Source organism: Pseudonaja textilis, chromosome 1 (assembly GCF_049901715.1).
Source record: "Pseudonaja textilis isolate UNSWEBS1 chromosome 1, rPseTex1.2, whole genome shotgun sequence".
Classification (NCBI taxonomy): Eukaryota; Metazoa; Chordata; class Lepidosauria; order Squamata; family Elapidae; genus Pseudonaja; species Pseudonaja textilis.
In genome coordinates, this window is record NC_141990.1 from 211,852,413 (window position 1) to 211,870,550 (window position 18,138).

At 38.6% G+C, this 18,138-nt stretch overlaps 1 protein-coding gene across 2 annotated transcripts in view; it reads left to right on the forward strand.

The window, feature by feature from the left end:
• SLC12A8 (solute carrier family 12 member 8) overlaps positions 1 to 18,138 on the forward strand; it is a 70,573-nt gene that overhangs the window by 21,189 nt on the left and 31,246 nt on the right. For both annotated transcript variants that reach the window (XM_026707935.2, XM_087920390.1), the window contains exon 6: positions 14,360 to 14,473. In XM_026707935.2, coding sequence (XP_026563720.1) covers positions 14,360 to 14,473 — 114 coding nt within the window. The remainder of the gene's footprint in view (positions 1 to 14,359; positions 14,474 to 18,138) is intronic.

Below are 18,138 nucleotides of genomic sequence, written 5' to 3' on the forward strand. Positions count from 1 at the left end.
CTAGCTTAAGCCCCATGTTAACCAGAGCTATCAAATGGTTTATTCCCCACTGGCTAATATCAATGGAGAGGCAAAAATTCAGGAGAATCCACCATACAGTATCTTGTCCTGCACTAAAACTACCTTGTTACTGTTACTGTTATTGATAATCAGGGCCACAAATTTTTTCCCACCATACTTTACTGTTGGCTTAAGGATTAGTGGATTGCATGTTAACTCACCCACCTGGGTGTATTCAGCAGCTCATAACTTGAGCTACATTAATATCTCCTTCTCGGTTTAAATGTATCTGGTTTAGCATTGCATGAAGCCATACCATGATTGCTTGTTTGTACCTTAGTACATTGGGTGAAAATTAAATATTCTGAATGGTCATTTGGAAAGTATGATTAACTTAGTCATCTAATTGTAATTTATTCAGTTAACTGTGATAAAAAACCAAACATAGTGTGACATGTGAATCCAGTCACTGGCCAAGTATTTGGAAGGACATTTTTGGAACTTCAGGTAATAATTGGCTGAATGTCCTTCTGTCTGAAACTGGCATATGCCCCAAAAGGCATAAATATTGTCCTGGGAATCAACAAGTAAAAGTAAAGTTCTAGTGGTAGGAAGAAGAAAAGGAGAGCTGGTATAATGTGTTCTACAGCAATGAAGCAATAGAATAATAAATGGCCCCCCAAAAGCACAAAAGTTATAGAACACAAAGCATCGGATGAGGTATGGGTAATATCTCTTTAGGCAAGTATAAGAATTATATGAGAACAAGAATCTTGAAATATACCTTAAAGAGCAGTATAATTCAATTCCCACTCTATAATTCTTAGGTGCATTATTTCATCAAAACATTATTTTCTGATACCCAGGTTATAAAATATTTATCATTTACTATTGTACCCGGATTATTTTTACATGTATGTCTCACTGCTGATGTGACATTCCTGTCATTATTTATTAGATAAGGTGTATTATCTGAAAACAAAAAACCTCAAATACCCTGCATTATTTTTTAGGTTTAGGTTCAGCAGAAGTAATCCATCATTTTAAATAAAGTCACCCCTGCATTGCACCCTGAAAGGTGCAAATAATGCCACTGATTTCACTTACAATATGATTCCATACATATTAGCCAGAAGTGTTCATGTCCACTGCCTTCATGTCCAGTGCATCACAGAGAAAACACTTACGCTGGAGCCTTAAATCTTTATTTATTTATACTTTGCTTTTCCGTGCTTTTCTTATTTTTTGCCATTTATTAATCTATTACTTTTGTTGCTGCCTAGACTTGAGTGTGTTACTATTTCTTTAGTAAGAAATAGATCTTTAGCTGATGTCTATAGAGCTTGGGTGGAACTAGCACACTTTTAAAAAATGTTTTAAATATTAAAAAAAATCATTTCTGCTTATTTAGTCCATAAGGGGTGTTTTGGAAGATAAACCACAGAAAGATTGCCTTTCTCTTTGTAGAGGTATGCATTTGATATGAAAGAGAGTTACTTTCCTTTTTTTCTCGGGCTTTGCTCTTCTTTGTACTTGTGGCACAGTGGGTAGAATGCAGCATTGCTGACTAACTCTGCCCAAAGCCATGAGTTCAGTCCTGACTGGCTCAATGTTGACTCAGCCTTCCACCCTTCCAAGGTAAAATGAGGGCCCAGTTATTGGCCAAACCTCGAAGGTGCTTTTTTCCCCCAAGGAACAACTGGACTTTCTGGATTTTCTCTGAAGACGTATCGCTTCTTAACAAAGAAGCTTCTTCAGCTCTGACTGGATGGTAGGGAATGGAAGGACTTATACTCCTTGCAGACAGCTGGTCATTTGCGAATGATGTAAATGAAGAAGAAGCTTCTTGGATGAGAAGCGAAATGTCTTCAAAGAAAACCCAGAAAGTCTAGTTGCCTCTTGAAAAAAGCACCTTTGGGGCAACATGACATTGATGACTGAGAATCTCCATAGACAGTTATTGGGTAATAAATGCTAACGTTGTAAACTGCTCAGAGAATGCTGTAAACCACTACTGAGCAGTATTGAGCAGTATGTAAGTCTAAGTGCTCTTGCTATTATGCTTAAATGCATCTGGAAATGGGTGCTACAAAATTATCGACCCCAACCAGCAGCAGAATTTCCACCCTGACTACTGTACAAGGTAGACACTATGGGCGAACAGATCAGGAGATCGCTAATGCGATCTTTTATTTATGAAAACCCACCCTGCTTGCTTCCACCCACATTTTTCCAATTATAGTGCACTGAATTGATGTGACATCACTCTTGTCCATAGTCCAGTCTATTCAACAGTCTGGCTAAGAAATTTATTAACTGGTTACCTGCCAATAAGTCTGGAGTCTGATTTGTAAGGCAGATTATTTTTTCCCTCTTTTTAATGGTAACGTTGTTGGGCTTACAACAACGGGCCTAGAGAAACCTGCAGAATGCCTGAAATAGATACAGTAGTTCAAAGAATTTTGTTTTTTTTTTAAAAAAAAAACCTGATTACCTATTTATGAGTTAGCAGGGATGAAAGTGGAAAATTAATGAGTGTAATTTACCAGCATCATACTGTACCATCTCTCTGGCTGGCCAAAATATTAAAATTTGACGTATCATTCTCATTACTACTACTGATTAGCCTTGTCTATCATGTTGCTTTTTGATCTTGTTATACAGTTGTTGTAATCGAAAGTAAAAATGGGATTTGCAGCGTCTGTGAAAATTTCATGGGCTGCATAATTGGAAATCAAGGCAAATCATAATTTGCAAAACTTGCTGGATTAAACTGGTGCTGCTAAGTGAACTTCTACTGTATAAGTTGAATGTATAATAGCCCTTTAAATTATCTATGATTACCCAAAGCTTGTACAAATGGCTATAATGCTTTTCTGCTTGGCAGCTCTGGAGTGCTCTTATCCAGTGAGTCCTGGAGCCTGCAGAAAATACACTAGAAGCAAAGTTGCCCTCTGCACTACAAGAGAGGTGGGGGTGATGAAGAGGGGGATGGGGACCTTCTTTGGTGCCTGAAGGTCTTCTGCTGTTGGTTCTCCATGGATGGGAGAACTAGAACCAAGGAAGCCATTCCTAGCACATCTTTCAATGTTCCTCCTCTCAGCACCAGGAGATACTTTCCTCTTCCTTCTAGCTTCTGTTGCCATGAATAGCAAAGGAAGTGAGTTTTCTGCTAAGAGTGCTTTGATAGATCAGAAAACTGTTTCCCCCATCCATCACAAAACTACACTTCCATCTTATCCTACTAATCGTTGTCCTCAACCTTCATCACAACCGCTTTTCTCCGTCTGTCTGTTTTTCAGTTCTCTCTTCAGGGTCCTCAAAAGTTGTGTGTAACTGGAATAGAGGTGGAAAGAGAACTCCCTAATCAGGGACACAAATTCTGAAATGTATGCATGTAGAATGGAGCAACATGGGGAGCCTACATTGCTCCATTCTGTATGTATACATTCTTTCATTCAGAATGAAAGCAACTTCTCAGTGATTGAATGTGTTGAACAAAAGGATCGTGCCAAGACAGGAGGCTGGGACAGAGAGTGGAAATGGGTAACCATGGTCTTTAAATGCTAGTATCTAAAACTTAAATGGGGATCTGGACTTAATAGGGAGCCGGGTTAAATTCTTGTGGTGGGAAGAAAAGGAAAATAAGGGAAGTCCAGAGAAATGTGTACTGTAAAGCAGGGATCGCCAACCACCAGTCCCTGGACTGGTCCCGGTCCGTGGAACAATTTCTACTGGGCCGCCGGTTTGCTGGGCGCCACCATCTTGTTTTGATGAAAAAGTGCTTCCGGTGAGCTTTTCCAGGTAGAAAGCAGCGTTTGGGTGCTGAAAGAATCCTCGCCTCTTAGTTTCATCGGGGGAGGGGGGGGACACGGCTTCGAACAAAACTAAGGCGCGAGGATTCTTTCAGCACGCATGGCGAGCCGAGCGACCGTCCCAAAGCCGTTGTGAAGTCCATTGACACAGGTACAAAGGAGGAGTTGAAGGTGGCGGGGAGAAGTGGGGGACAGCTGGCTGGCCGGTCACTTGGCTCGCCTTGCCATGCGTTCTGATGCTGGTACCAGGCCGCGGATGATTTTGTGATGCTGGTACCCGGCCACAGATGATTTTGTGATGCCGGTACTGGGCCGCGGCAGAAAAAAGGTTGGGGGCCACTGCTGTAAAGTACCAGACTAAGCTCCAAGGGAATGCTTCTTTTCCTATCTCTATTTTTCTTATCACCAATAGGTTAGATAAGAGAACACAAGGTAAGTGCACCTGACTCGCTCACCGACAAAATGGTCCTGAAAATCAAGAAGCCACTAACAGGAAAGAGGAGGGCCTACCTTTCTGCAGCAACATCAGCTGCCCAAAACAATGAGTTGAGTTCCCATGCGTACCCTCACCTTTATAGGATACACTTCAGACTGACAAGCTGGTATAGCTTGTGCTTGAAGACATTGGAAAGCTAGATCAGAAAAGGACAACTAATGAGTAAGACTAACATTAGGTTGTCCATGTCTTCTAAATTCATTTCCTGAAGTCTTACCAATCCCTGGTTAGCTGGCCTCTGGAAGCAACAGACTTGTTTCTGTTTTTGTTGTATTTTGCTTTTACTTTTTGTATGATTTTTTTGGGGGGGGGGTTGTACAATTTTTGTGAATTATGGCTCAAGGATGGGAGGCCATACAAGTCTTAAATAAATCAAGAAATAATGTACCTGTAACTTCCCTGTCTTCCTTTAGGACCAGGTACAGAGGATTCTGCTTTTGATCGATCATAGTTTATTATATCATCCAGGCACAGATCTGTAGTTCATTTTGAACATATTCCACAATGCTGCTGTGCCTTTGCGCCTAGGGAGTGCTCTGATTTCAAATATGCTTATGAAGTTATTTTGAGGGGAACATTTCAGAGTAATGTTGCCATATGTCAAGTGACATCTTGGGGGAAAAAAAGCAAAAAGTGTGGACCAAAGCTCAATGAGAAGTTAATGAAATAACCTATAGAAATAACATATGAGAATGTTCAAGGATCAGGGTGAGTTTAGTAAGTTTGTGTGCCCTACAGAGTTTCCCTGTAGTTTGAACTCTGTCGAAAGAATTGAACCAGGGCCTCCTGGATCTGCACGACGAGATGGTAAAAGGAGATGGCTCTGCCGTCTCCTTTTTGGGAATGGGAATACGGGAATGGGAAGGTAAACGAAGGGCAGAAGACTATCATGCAGTGTGTAGAGGTTCCCCAGAATGGCCTGGAGGAATTACTAAATCAGATTAGGGTACAACAGATGAATCCCACTGCTGCATCGTTCTTCAGTACAAAGCTTGCATAAGTATTGTATAAATATATATGAAATATATGTATAATAGCTTGCTATACCTCCTCATTTAGAAGAAACTTCTTAAGTATCACATCATTTACTCAATGCAATATGTTTAAATGTCTATGTTTCCCTTTGTAAATCATACTAAAAATATATGTTTAGTGGCAAATATTGTAAGTTTGTGCCAAAATGTGTCACTAAATACATTTCACGTAGAAATGGGATTTGACTTGATGGAAAAGTGGGAACTCAACGTCCTCTTACAGAATAATTTGGGAGGTTCAAAGGATGTGGAAAGAGATAGCTAAGTCTATTAGGAGAAAAAAAGACTTTGGTCATAGGATGGGAGTTGTCCAGTTAACTAAGCTGGGCAAACAATATCTTTAAAGTTCCTTATCATTCTCAAGCTATGACCTTCTACATTATGCTGATCAAATAGCTGACATTTAAGTCTTCTTTAATTTGTTTTGATTAAACTTTTATCTCTTTCTGTATTTGTGAAATTTTCCATCTGTACTGCCCTGTGATTAGACTTTAAAAAGTTTTGTTCCTTTCCGGTTTTACTTCTTTGCACTTTTTCATTACTGCATTTCCCCATCCAACTTTTCCCCTCCTCCAAAGTCAGTACGACAAACTCCACATTTTTTTTCCAATGCAATGTTCCTCCCTCCACCACTTTGCAATTTCACAAAAAGAAACACAAAATCAGTGTAATAGCTATGCTATTCTAGAATCCATCTAGTAGCTGCATTTTATTCCAAATGTAATAATGCCTGAATAGCTTCCCCTGACTCAATCAAGGAAATATGTAGACAAACCTAGAGGCATCAACTCTTATTTCATAAGTGTATTGGTGGTTCAGTTCTCTTTGTGGTATGATACTGGCTGTGGTGTGCTTATGCTTCCTGCCATGGGAATAGCAGACCAGTTGGCAAATTCTGTGCAACAAAATTGCGAATGGATTTCTCTAATTTAAAAGAACAGGCATGACACAAACAGTACAATCTAGTAGTGATGTGGAAACATTTAGTTCCTTAATTCCTGCCCATCATCTTCAGATGTATGAGCTCCATGCTTCCACCATATTTACAACTCAAAGCACTATAGTACCCCAGCCCCCTTGTGAGTGTGACTGGTATTTTATACACACACACACACACACACACACACACACACACATACATACATACATACAGCAGGAAGGTAGAGTGATTTCAAGGGGTCTACATACAATGTAGGAAAGGTGGAACAGCCCAGAGCATGTGGGTCATGATCAGATTTGCCCACAAGCTCTCTTCAGTTTTTCTAAAAGCATTATTATACTGGAAACCTATGGTATAGTGCACGTATATTGTCATAGCTTAATAATAGCAACAACAGATCTGCCTTAAAACCATACTCAATTCCCAGGATCCATCCCTCTTTATAGCTTCATCCATCTCTTAATTGATGATTACTTTGCATGGAACATATTGGATGCTAACTCTTGTCTTCTCAATACTTTATATGCCGCTTATCTCACTGTTCAAATCAACTCAATAATAGGAACATAGCCTCTTTCACTCTGTGATGAATTTTCACTCTCTTTCCCCTTTACAAGCAACTTCAATTGTATGGACTGAGGTTTGGGAAACTGTTGAATGAAATGACTTCTTAAACATTAAAAAATAAACAAGATATATAGAGGAGAAATGCAGGAAAAATGTTGTTTTTGGAGCACCCATATGTTTTATGTAATATTTAGTTGGATAAGCCAATTACAATGAATGAAATATTCTTAATTTGCTGATACCAAATCCAGAACTGTGGAAATACTGCATTCTGTAACTCATAACATGTACCATGTTATGTACAAACCTTCATTCTACTCCAGCCAAACACAAGTTGGATTCACACATGCTACATTGTAATGTGGCTTGGTTGCTTTTGGTCTCGTATGAACCTGGCCATTGTGGTTTGTAAAGCCTGTTTGATTACTTAAGGCAATATATTGAACAGTAAGTTGTTGAATAGAAATGACAGTTTTGTGCACCGTGCAACCCCAATCTCCACCAAGTGGCAATAGCTTGAGAACGTAGATGTCTTTCCTACCTTGCCTGAAGACACATGCTTAGGATTTAGCTTGGGAGCTTTTGCAAGTAAGCATAATGCTCTCTCACTGAAGGATGTCCCTTCTCCTAAGGGTTAACTTTGCTTTCTTTTAAAGGAAACCATAATTGCAACTCCCTTGCCTGCCTAAACTGAATATAGGATTGCAGTCTGATGTTCCTTGGGATGCTTTAGTTCTGTTTTTGTGTTTGTGAAAAACAATCATTAACAAGCGGAGGGAACATCCACAACATTGCCTGGACTAAATTAAGATGCAGCAACATTGCGTTTCATTTTTACTCTACTGGGATTGTGTACAGTGCAGAGATTGTTTTCCCTTTGAACTGCAAGCCATAGTTGGAGCTGAGATGCTTCTGGAGAAGGCTGCAAATAATTGCCTCTCTGGATATAAATAATGCAGGACAACCTCCAAAGCCAACTGTATCCCATTTTCCCCGACACTGACAGAAGCTGGGATGGCCATGAAGTACCTTTCCCCTGAAATGCAGCTTTAGGGATTATGGGCACCTAAAGCCACTGCCTGAATTTTTTTTTGCTGCTGCTGGTGGAGGTTGACTTTAAATGGGAAGACTTGGAAGATCCAGTCAGAATCAGCAAACAGTAACTTGGAAGGAAAAAATAGTCAGTACTTCAGAAGGGTGGAGATTTCCTTTTGTGTAAACACATCATTCATCTGAGGGAGCACATTCTTTCTCATCAATAGATAAGGAGGCTGAATTGCTATTCTCACCGCTCGGCCTTGTTGGATTGTTATAAGCCATTTTGGCTAAATTCTGCTCATTTTCTTTTGTTCGGCTTGGCCTCTGGAATTTAGAATCAATACTGTAGTAATTGAATAACTCACTGGGTTGAATACTGTACATAAGTGAACAATAAGTGAAGCCTTCACTCTGTGCTCTCTTTCAAAATTCTGCCACTTACAACAAATTAATTACAGTGCTATATCTGTGTACAGAACTGGCAATCTTGCATTCTTGTCAATGCGTGTTTTGTATTTAATGTGCCATGCTGTAATAATAATTTTCTGCTTATAAGTACCCCAGAAACATCTGGCTGAAGATGTAGAACAGGAAAAAGACTAAGATGAGCCTTGGTTTGATCCATTGATTGTGCTTTTATGTATCATCTTTTCCCTGAAGATTTGTCCCAAATCACAAAAGTAGCACAGTATACTGATTTTCAGACTTATATTTTAAAAATTCATTCATTTGGAATTTAGAGGTGTTAAGGTTATAATATTTCACTATAAAGCTTATTACCAAATATATACACTAATTAATATATTACAGCCCAGGATCAGTAAGATATAGTTTTTGGAATTTCTGTTTAAAATTCAGCAATGGGACAATGGACATAATTAAAGAATGCCAAACTCTTGATACCCCAACCTTTTTTAAAAGAACAGGTTGGGGTATAAAACATGGCATAGATTGCAAACTCAAAGGCAACTCATTCCCAAACTTCTTAAAATGTTGGTGTTTATTATTTATAAATAAAACATGGATGTTAACCACAACTGTTTGAAATTACATTGTGCCCTCTTTTTGATGAAATAAACATAATTACAGAAAATATGTGATGATGATGAATATTGTAGGGTATATCCTTCCTGTATTTTAATTTGCTACTTTCCCGCCACTCTTTGAAGGTTAATTCTAACCTGGATAGTTCTAGGCCAGTTTTCCTGGAAAACTCACCCCTTTCCTAAGAGGTCTGTAGGGGGCATGCATAAGCACACCAACATGCCTACCGTCCCTGCCCTATTGTTTCTTTTTACTTTTCTTATATGTATCTATTTCATGTATTCATAAGTATGTTTATACTTATACCTATTATCTTGTAAGCAATTGACAAATCAAATAAATAAATAAATAAAAACCATTCACCATTCATTTTCCTTTCTGTAGGCAAGTCTTACTGCATATAAATATATAGACACACTTTAATACACAGAAATATTGTGTGTATGTTTGTATACAGTAGAAAGAGATTGGATAAAAATCAAATACAAATAATAAATAAAACATATATTTGCAGGCACAGCCATCTTTGAAATAAGATTGCCTCTCTTTTTTTTTTGCATTTTCAGAGTTTTTGACAGGGTTTTGGTTTTTTTTGCTTCCTTTCTTACCATGTTATGTTAGTGCCACAACACTTGATTTTCATGCAAAATGGCCCTAAGTTGAAATGAAGCAAAAATATAGTTTCCTTGGACTTATTTAAAAAAAAAAAAGCTCAGGAGAAAATAATGAGATCAGGAAAAGCAAAATAGTATTTTTAAAAAAAACGTTGTTGCTGGATGTTTATGACTGTGGGCATCCTGCATGTGAAACCAGCATTCTAAATGTTGTGGCAGAGGGAGCCTTGTAACAAAGGCAACAAAAGACTTTCTTGGAAAAAGTGACTTGGGTGGGGGCAGGCGGGGGCACATTCTTTCCTCTGCAAAGTATCCAATGAACTGATAGGGCTAGTTTGTAAAGAAATAAAGTGCAATAGCAAAAATGGATAGAGCTGCCCAAAGCATCATAAGAAACCGGTACTTTAAAACTCAAGCAGGAAAATGGGTGTATAGATAATATTTGCAACCAGAGGGAGATGAGTGAGGAGTGACATCATCAAAGAATGGTTGCTGGCTGTTCCTGGTGATGGGGCAACTACTTGCTAGAAAATATTTTTTATCTGAAACTAATGGCAAGAATTATCCCAGATGGAAATAAAACAGTTAAAATAGCCAAGATTTTCTCTCCAGTCCAAGAACTAAATAGATTATACTATGTATTTTTTATTGTGAGTTACTTAAATTGGTTCTAAGCTGTGCCGTGTAGAAATGTTGTTCTTTGTCTCCTGAGATATAGTTATAAGCTCATGTGTGCTGGATTCTAATTATTTTTATATTGTACACATTCTCCAGAGCAGCTTCTCTCTCTTTTTCTCTGTCTCTCTCTCTCTCTCTCACACACACACACACAGTAAATCAAGTAAAATAAAAAAAATAACATAGAAGTGTAGAAATTGCATTATTAATTTAGGGTCTAAAAAGTTTTCAAAACCATAATAAAAAAACCCTTTGCTTGCTCTTGAAAGGATAACAAAATATTCAATTATAGAGACGTGGGCATCATATGCAGGTATGCTTCTATTTACTAATATCTTACGTACTACAGAGCTGATTTATAAAGAGTTTAAATTATACTGCTGAATAGCACAAAATAAATCCATTATGATGCATACTGCATGCCAGTTTTAATTGAAATCCCTTCATCCTGGCATCTGAAAACGTTTAAAGCTTGAGTCAGGTATTTCTCTTCAGACTATGGAATTTTGTTTTAAGCTCCTTTACAGCCTTTTCATTTTTTGTTTCAACATCTCCCCACCCAACAGCCCCCATTATAAGAACAGCTTGGCATGGCGATAATCCTTTCAGAGTATTTTCAGGGTTGTGTTATTAGATTTTGCATTATAGCCCCAGTGCCAAGATTTGCAAAGCTTTAACTTTTGAAGCGGCTTTATCTTGAATTCGACCCAAAACTTGACTAATCTGTGAAGTTTCACAGAACTTGCCGTGGTGGATACGGTATCTTCGTTGCAGTTACATAACAGCTCTCCCCATATAACCATTGCTCACTGGCAGGGATTTCACCTCTTGAGTTATTTACCAAGTTCTCAAATCAGTACGAAAGAAATTTCATACTTTTCCAAAGTTTGGAGATCTGACATATTCTGCAAAATACTAAACATTTCTAAAATTTTAAAACACAACATTTTTTTCCTCACATACAGGCTCTTAAATATGTGCAAAAACAAACACCTCCAGTAAGATTTAGAGAACAAATAGGAAATTTTTCTATTTACTTAAGAAAGCTAGTGGGGATTATGGATGTTTATTTCTTGTTGCTTGAGTTCTTTGCAACGACACCCTCCCTGCTCTTGATCTGGGATGTGATGACATCTGTGGAATAAAATATGGTTGTTCAGCATATTTTATGAGGAGGAGGCATGATCCTAATAATTTTGCCCAGGGAGCTAAAAATAAAGTTTTACTGTGTTTGCCTTCTTCAAACTTCACAAATGAATAATAGTCACCATGCCTCAGGTTCCATGGCTCAGTAATCATTATTCAAGACAATGGGAACAATTTTGTTTGTCGCAATGTCTAACAATGGAGATAGAAATGACCACTGTGATTCCCTTGACCTCTGCCAGATGTCACAAGGCCCAGACAACTGAGGCCAACTTTACTTGGATAAGAAAGTAATGGTATCGCCCACATATCTTTGCCATTAGAGGAACTTTCCCTAGGGTAATAAAGATTGGAAATTCTATTTCAGCAGTATCTGAACTCCAGAATCTCCACTTCCCTTTTCTAAATATATAATTTTACTGCTATTCGTTTAAAACATTGTGTTAAATATCCCTGGCATCGTACATGTGGGTTTCTTTCCAACTGTTTCATCTAATCAACACAGATCAAAAAGATTTCAAGATCATTTGGTGCAACCCTCTGCTCAGTGTAGAATCTGCTAAAGCATTTTGGGCCGATAAATATCCAGTGAAAATATCATTTCAAGGACACGATCTTCTCATCTAGTTAATAGGCCTTTCATTTGGAAATTGCTCCTAAGATCTAAATCTGACTCTATTTCCCTGCAGTTTCAACAGAGACCTGTTGATCATACCTTCCAGAACAACAGAAAACAAGTCCACTCTCCTGTCTATATGACAATCCTTTAGATATCAGAAGACTATTAATAATTATTCCATGTCATCTTCTGCAAGTGAAACATAGATTAACTATGTATCATCAAGTCATTTTCAACTCCCTTTCTACTGTAGCAAAAATTAGAAAGCTTAGAAACTTTTCAAGGAACTAAGGGAGGAGAAAAAAACATCTCTGCAAGGCCCAGGATTTCTCCCTCCTCCCCCCTTCAGTCTTATTCCCTTGCAGTAAGTTTGTTTTTGGCCCCCATAACTCTGAGGAAACTATTCCAGTCCTTGAAGAACCCAGCAGAAGGAACCCTACACTAGAATAACCACACTCTTTCCCATATACCACAACACAGTGTGGTGTCACCCCGCCCCATTCAATAAATGTACCTTTCCTTCCCCTACTCCAGAATGTGGGACTTGACATTTCTCCCAGATAAATTTCACCCTGTTTCTTTCAGCCCATCATTCAAGCCTGCTTAGAACATGTTGAATCTCCTCATTCTTTTCTGAAGAACCTGTCCTATTCCTCCTAGTTTCTTGGCAGCTGCAGATTTGATAAACATTCCTTCAGTCTTTTCATGCAGGTCACTAACAAAAAAGTTAAATTGCATCAGGGCCAAGACATTATGGGCAATCTCTGTGGCATCAGCTGAGTGCTATTTTCCAAGGCAATGGGGAGCTATTTGTTAATAACCACTGGAGGTGTTTGTTCAGCCAAGTCAGATAGTTTTCTTCTTACTCTAAAACATTGTGTTCCAGAAGCCTGGTAGATGTCCTATATTTCAGTGTAATGTTCCTTGAAGATTAGGAATGATGCTGTTGACTTCAAGTGAGCTTATGGAAAATGGGCCACTTTCAAAGATCCGTAAAGACTAAAAACAAGAACAGGCATAGGGAATGAAGAGAGAGTAGAGATAAAAACTACAACGTATATTTCTTTTGTGCTGAACAAAGGTAGACTTTATATATCTTCACACCGTGTCATACAATTAAAACCCCTACATATAAACCAGGTTATTTATCAATAGAACATGGAGCAATAAGTGTATAGATATTATGTACAACCTGAATTTATAAATAGTTCACCGAATGGGAGTGTCAATAATAAAATCTTTTCAAGTTATAGAGAATTGAATTCTTTGGAGTTTTATACAGGGTAGTCCTTAATCTAAGACCACAATGGGGACCAGAATTTCCATTGCTAAGCTAGATGGTTGTTAAGTGACTCTTGCCAAATTTTACAACCTTTTTGCCATGATAGTTAAGCATATCATTGCAATTGTTAAGTGAAGCACATGATCATTAAGATAATCCAGTTTCCCCATTGATTTTGCTTGTTGGGAATGGCTAGGAAAATCACAAAGGAAGGTCATGTGAGCCCAGGACACTACAACCATTGTAAATATACGGTGGTTGCCCAGCCCCCAAATTTCGATCAAGTGATGCTGGAGATGCTCTGATGGTCATAAGTATGAGGACCAGTGGTGGGATTCAAATTTTTTTTACTACTGGTTATGTGGGTGTGGTTTGATGGGTGTGGTGTGGCTTGGTGGGCATGGCTTGGATACTGTAAAATCTCCATTCCCATTCCATTCCAGGGGGAAGGATACTCCAAAACCCCATTCTCTCCCTACCCACCTCACTAACCTGCTTTTCAGCTCCATTCTCCTGTGCAGGGCAACAAAAGAAGACCCAGCCGATCAGCTGGGACTCGGGAGGCAGAGAATAGATGGGGACAGGACCAGTCAGAGGTAGCATTTGCCGGTTCTCCAGACTACTCAAAATTTCCACTACCGGTTCTCCAGAACTGGTTAGAACCTACTGAATACCACCTCTGATGAGGACCAGTTATAAGTCACCTTTTTCAGTGCTTTGTAACTTCAAACAGTTGGTACATGAATAATATGTAATTAAGATTAGAAGAAAGAAAAGTTTATCTTTCAGTGAACTCTTAATCGCTTTTTTCAATCTTTTTTTTAAAAAACAAACTTTATTGATTATACAACTAAAATGTCAAACAAACACATACACAACACACAGAAAAAAGGAAAAGAAAAACAAAACCATCAAAAAACTAGCAATTCTAGTTATTCACTTTTTTCAATCTTCTAAGTACAGAATAATTTCCAAACTACTGGTGTATAACAATAGTTTCCTTTTGAATATGCTTTTAGGAGAATTAAAAATTTACAACAGTCTGTGATGCTAATGTTGTTCTCCCCTCCATTTTCATACCCACAGAAAATGGCTTCATTGGCTATTCAGAGGAGCTGTTATTAAACAACACGCTGCCAGACTACAATCCAGGAGAATCTTTCTTCACTGTGTTTGGTGTCTTCTTCCCAGCTGCCACAGGTACCACGGAATTTGATGGGAGGTTTAGTGGATGTCCTGCAAAATTTGGAAAGAATCTGAATAAGGCCATCTAGTTTAGCATTATTTATCCTACAATGAGCGAAGAATGCATTTTGGACATTCTGAAAGGTGCTGGGGACAATAACTGGGTTTGTACAATACTTTCTTCTCCAAGAACAGAATATTCTGGAGAAAGCTAGAATGTTCTGCCCTTCTGGACGGCAGCATTCCTGAGGTGGTCCAGTAGCTAAGAGAGAATAAGTAATAGGCTAAACCCACAATCTTCTTTTCTACTTTCTGGAGCCGGAATATTTGAAACTCTTCCAACAAACTCTAACCAGATAATCCCACTAAAACATACATTGATTCTGTAATAACATTGTACCTAATTTGGGGCAGATATGAAAATAAAGTGTTTTCACCACATTTATTCAAGAGGTGTATATTCAGTGTGTACTCTAATGGGTATTTGGTTGCACTTTCCTCAAGATTTACTACACCTTTAATGAAACCATTTGATTCAGTGCCCAGATTCATCAGCAAATAGTGGGCATTACAGGCTTCCCATAACCCAAGAGGGCTCTTGGGAGCCCTAGAATTAGTGCTACTTGCCATATGCTAAACAAACAAACAAACCAAGTGCTCCTTCCTATCTTATCGTTTGGCAAGGGCCTCAATAGAATTGGAATGCATTAAGGCTGGATAATCTCCCAGAGCATTCAAGAATGCCTTAGATGCTTTAAGTCTCAAACCGATCCCTTCTCATCCTTTCAGGATAGATCAGGCCTGGCCTTCTCTCGTCAGGAAATGGGATTGTATATCTTCTCTAACTAGTGAAATCAGACTAACAAGAGACAGGAAACGTACTGCTCCCAACTTTTTATTAGTTGATACACGAGAGGCCAGCGTATGCTAACTCTCCCAGTTAAGCCTTGCATGATATCAGTCAAATTGCTAGCAGGATTCTTATAGTACACTTAACATTAGTTAACTGATTTATTAAACAAATTCAGTGTGGTTGGATTTGCCAAATATGCTAGATTAAAACCAAATAGTCATAATTATAACTTGATGCAATACCTAAACCCTCTCACTCTTTTCTACAAGAGACATATTGGCTTACAAACTTTTAGAGGGCTGCCCTTGCTTTGTTAGTTTTTGAAACAAAGCATCCTTTTTATTGCTTCATGGAACAACACAGTTCCCTGCTTCTAAAGGGTGACATGAAAGTGCTATGTGGTTTTGTCTCATGTTGTTCCCCTTAAAATATATATATATGTATGTATGTATGTATGTGTGTGTGTGTGTGTTTTCTTAAGTTTTCACGGGTACTTACATGTATGGTATTCAGCTTTGTTCGGGTATTTTCCCACGTCATTATAGTTGTGCTTTTAACAACGTTGCGGCAGAATCTCATCTGCCATCATCAGGCTTCTGTATTGTGTTACAGAAGCCTGATGATGGCAGATGAGATTCTGCCGAAACGTTGCTTCAACTTTAAAAGCACAACTATAATGACATGGGAAAATACCCAAACAAAGCTGAATATCATACATGTAAGTACCCGTGAAAACTTAAGAAAACACACACACATAATGTTCGAAACAAGGTTAAAATACAAAATACAGAACACAAAAGACAAAAAACGCAAAACAATTTTAAAAATGCATTAAAAAACGCCCAACACATATACACATAATATCCCTTAATCAGCTGAATACTGATCAGTAGATTACTAAAACATTAGTTCCTACTCTTTACGAAACGGGCAGTCCCAATTTTTTTAATCTACTAAATCTATTTACAAATTGTTGGCCTGTCTTCTATAAGTTTCATGTTGTACCAATGGCCTTCTCCAGAAAATCCAGTAGCAAGACACTTTCAGTGTGAAACTGTGTAAGAATATTCTAAAGTAGGTGTGTCAAACTCGATTTCATTGAGAGCCTCATCAGGGTTGTGTTTGATCTCAGGGGGGTGGGATGTGTGTGGTAGGATGGTCATGGCCAGCTCGACGTCACTTATGTCAGGGGCACCTGTGAGAGAATGGTCCTGAGCTCCGTTTCCACCTGCAACCCTCTGCCAGTGAAAATGGAGCTTGGGAGGGCCACATGTAGTCCCCCCGAGCTCCATTTTCGCTAGCAGAGGCATTACGGGCTGGTCCCTTGCTGTTTCCGGGGTGGCCCCGCAGGCCAGATCTAAGCACCCCATGGACTGGATCCGGCCCACGGGCCTTAAGGTTGACACCCCTGTTTCAAAGCATGTGTGGATAAATTGTGCTGTTTACTGGATATTCAGAGGAGGCAAAATGCTTCAGGTGTAGGCCTAGTGCCATTAAAGCAAGCTCAGTTTACAAGGTTGCCACAAAGGCTTACTCAGGGAAAATATTCTGCATTCAAACACTGTGATGCATGAATATCCAGTCTACTAAACACGAATTCCCATTCTGAACCACACTGAAAAATGTTAATGGAAGATTTCTGTTCACCATCCCACCCCACAACCCCCCAGTTTGTGTGTTTAATACCCATAGGGCTTTGTTCTTTTTTTCCTCTTGTTTTTTTTTAATATCAGCATGAACCAGTGAGTGATCTGCAGGCTGAGGGCCAGACTAGAAACAGTCTTCATCCACTACTAGCCACAATGACAAAAAAATATCAACATTTGAAAAATAAATTTTTACTCAGCAGATTGAACATCTCATATTTCTTGTGACGTATAAACAGGTTGTTTACAAACACAGAGTGAAGTTGTGTGGTCGCTTAGTTTTTTAGAAGTAAACACAAGAAGGATCAGTTACTTTAAAAAGCAGCATGGCAGGAATGTTTCCCATGAATCTGTTGAAAGCTTTACGCAACCCGCGTGTATTGCTCAGAAATCATTCTTCCCCCTAAATATTATTTATCTTCTTTTAAGCTTGCAAGCAGAAATTTTTCTCTAGTTATTTAAAGAAGAGAGGAAAAGCATGTATTGTCTCTCTAGGTATGTAAGAGAACAATTTGCCAAATGCAGGTTAAACCTTTGCTCTCTGGAGGCTGAACAAGAATATTAAAAACTGTTAAGTCTGTCCAAGTATCACAGTGTCAATCAGATGAGAGCTAAGAAAGTGCCTTTTTTCAAGGGACTAGCATTGGTTTAATGGAACACTTTTTCCTCAGTGCTGTTTATAGATGTTTTATTTTGCCTTATTCTTTTCAGGTGTTCAGACTGTGTCTTGTAAACAGCTCCATCTGGGCAGAGTTCCTGAACAGTGAAAGAGCCTCACATAAATGCAATATCATAGTACAGGTGGCCATTGTTTAGCAGTCACAGTTGGGAGGGAAGATTGTTTAGTGAAGTGGTCATTAAGTGAAACTGCTTACAATACTACCTCAGCTTTCCTTTGCTTTGCAGACCTGTGAAGGTCATAAACACAAGGACTGGGTGCAGAGTTACTTTGTCATCAACATTGTAACTCCAAACAGTCACTGTCTGTGGTTGTCACTAAATGAGGACTACCTGTATTCAACTTAATATGTTATAAATTGCCTCTCATTCATTCATTATATTCAGGTTGAACCCATGAAGTTTTAAAAAAAATTCCTGTTGAGTCTCTGTGATGCAGCATGTGAAAGAAAGTTTAATTTCAGCATATACTGTAGGCATACCTAGCGTTTCTATAAAATTAT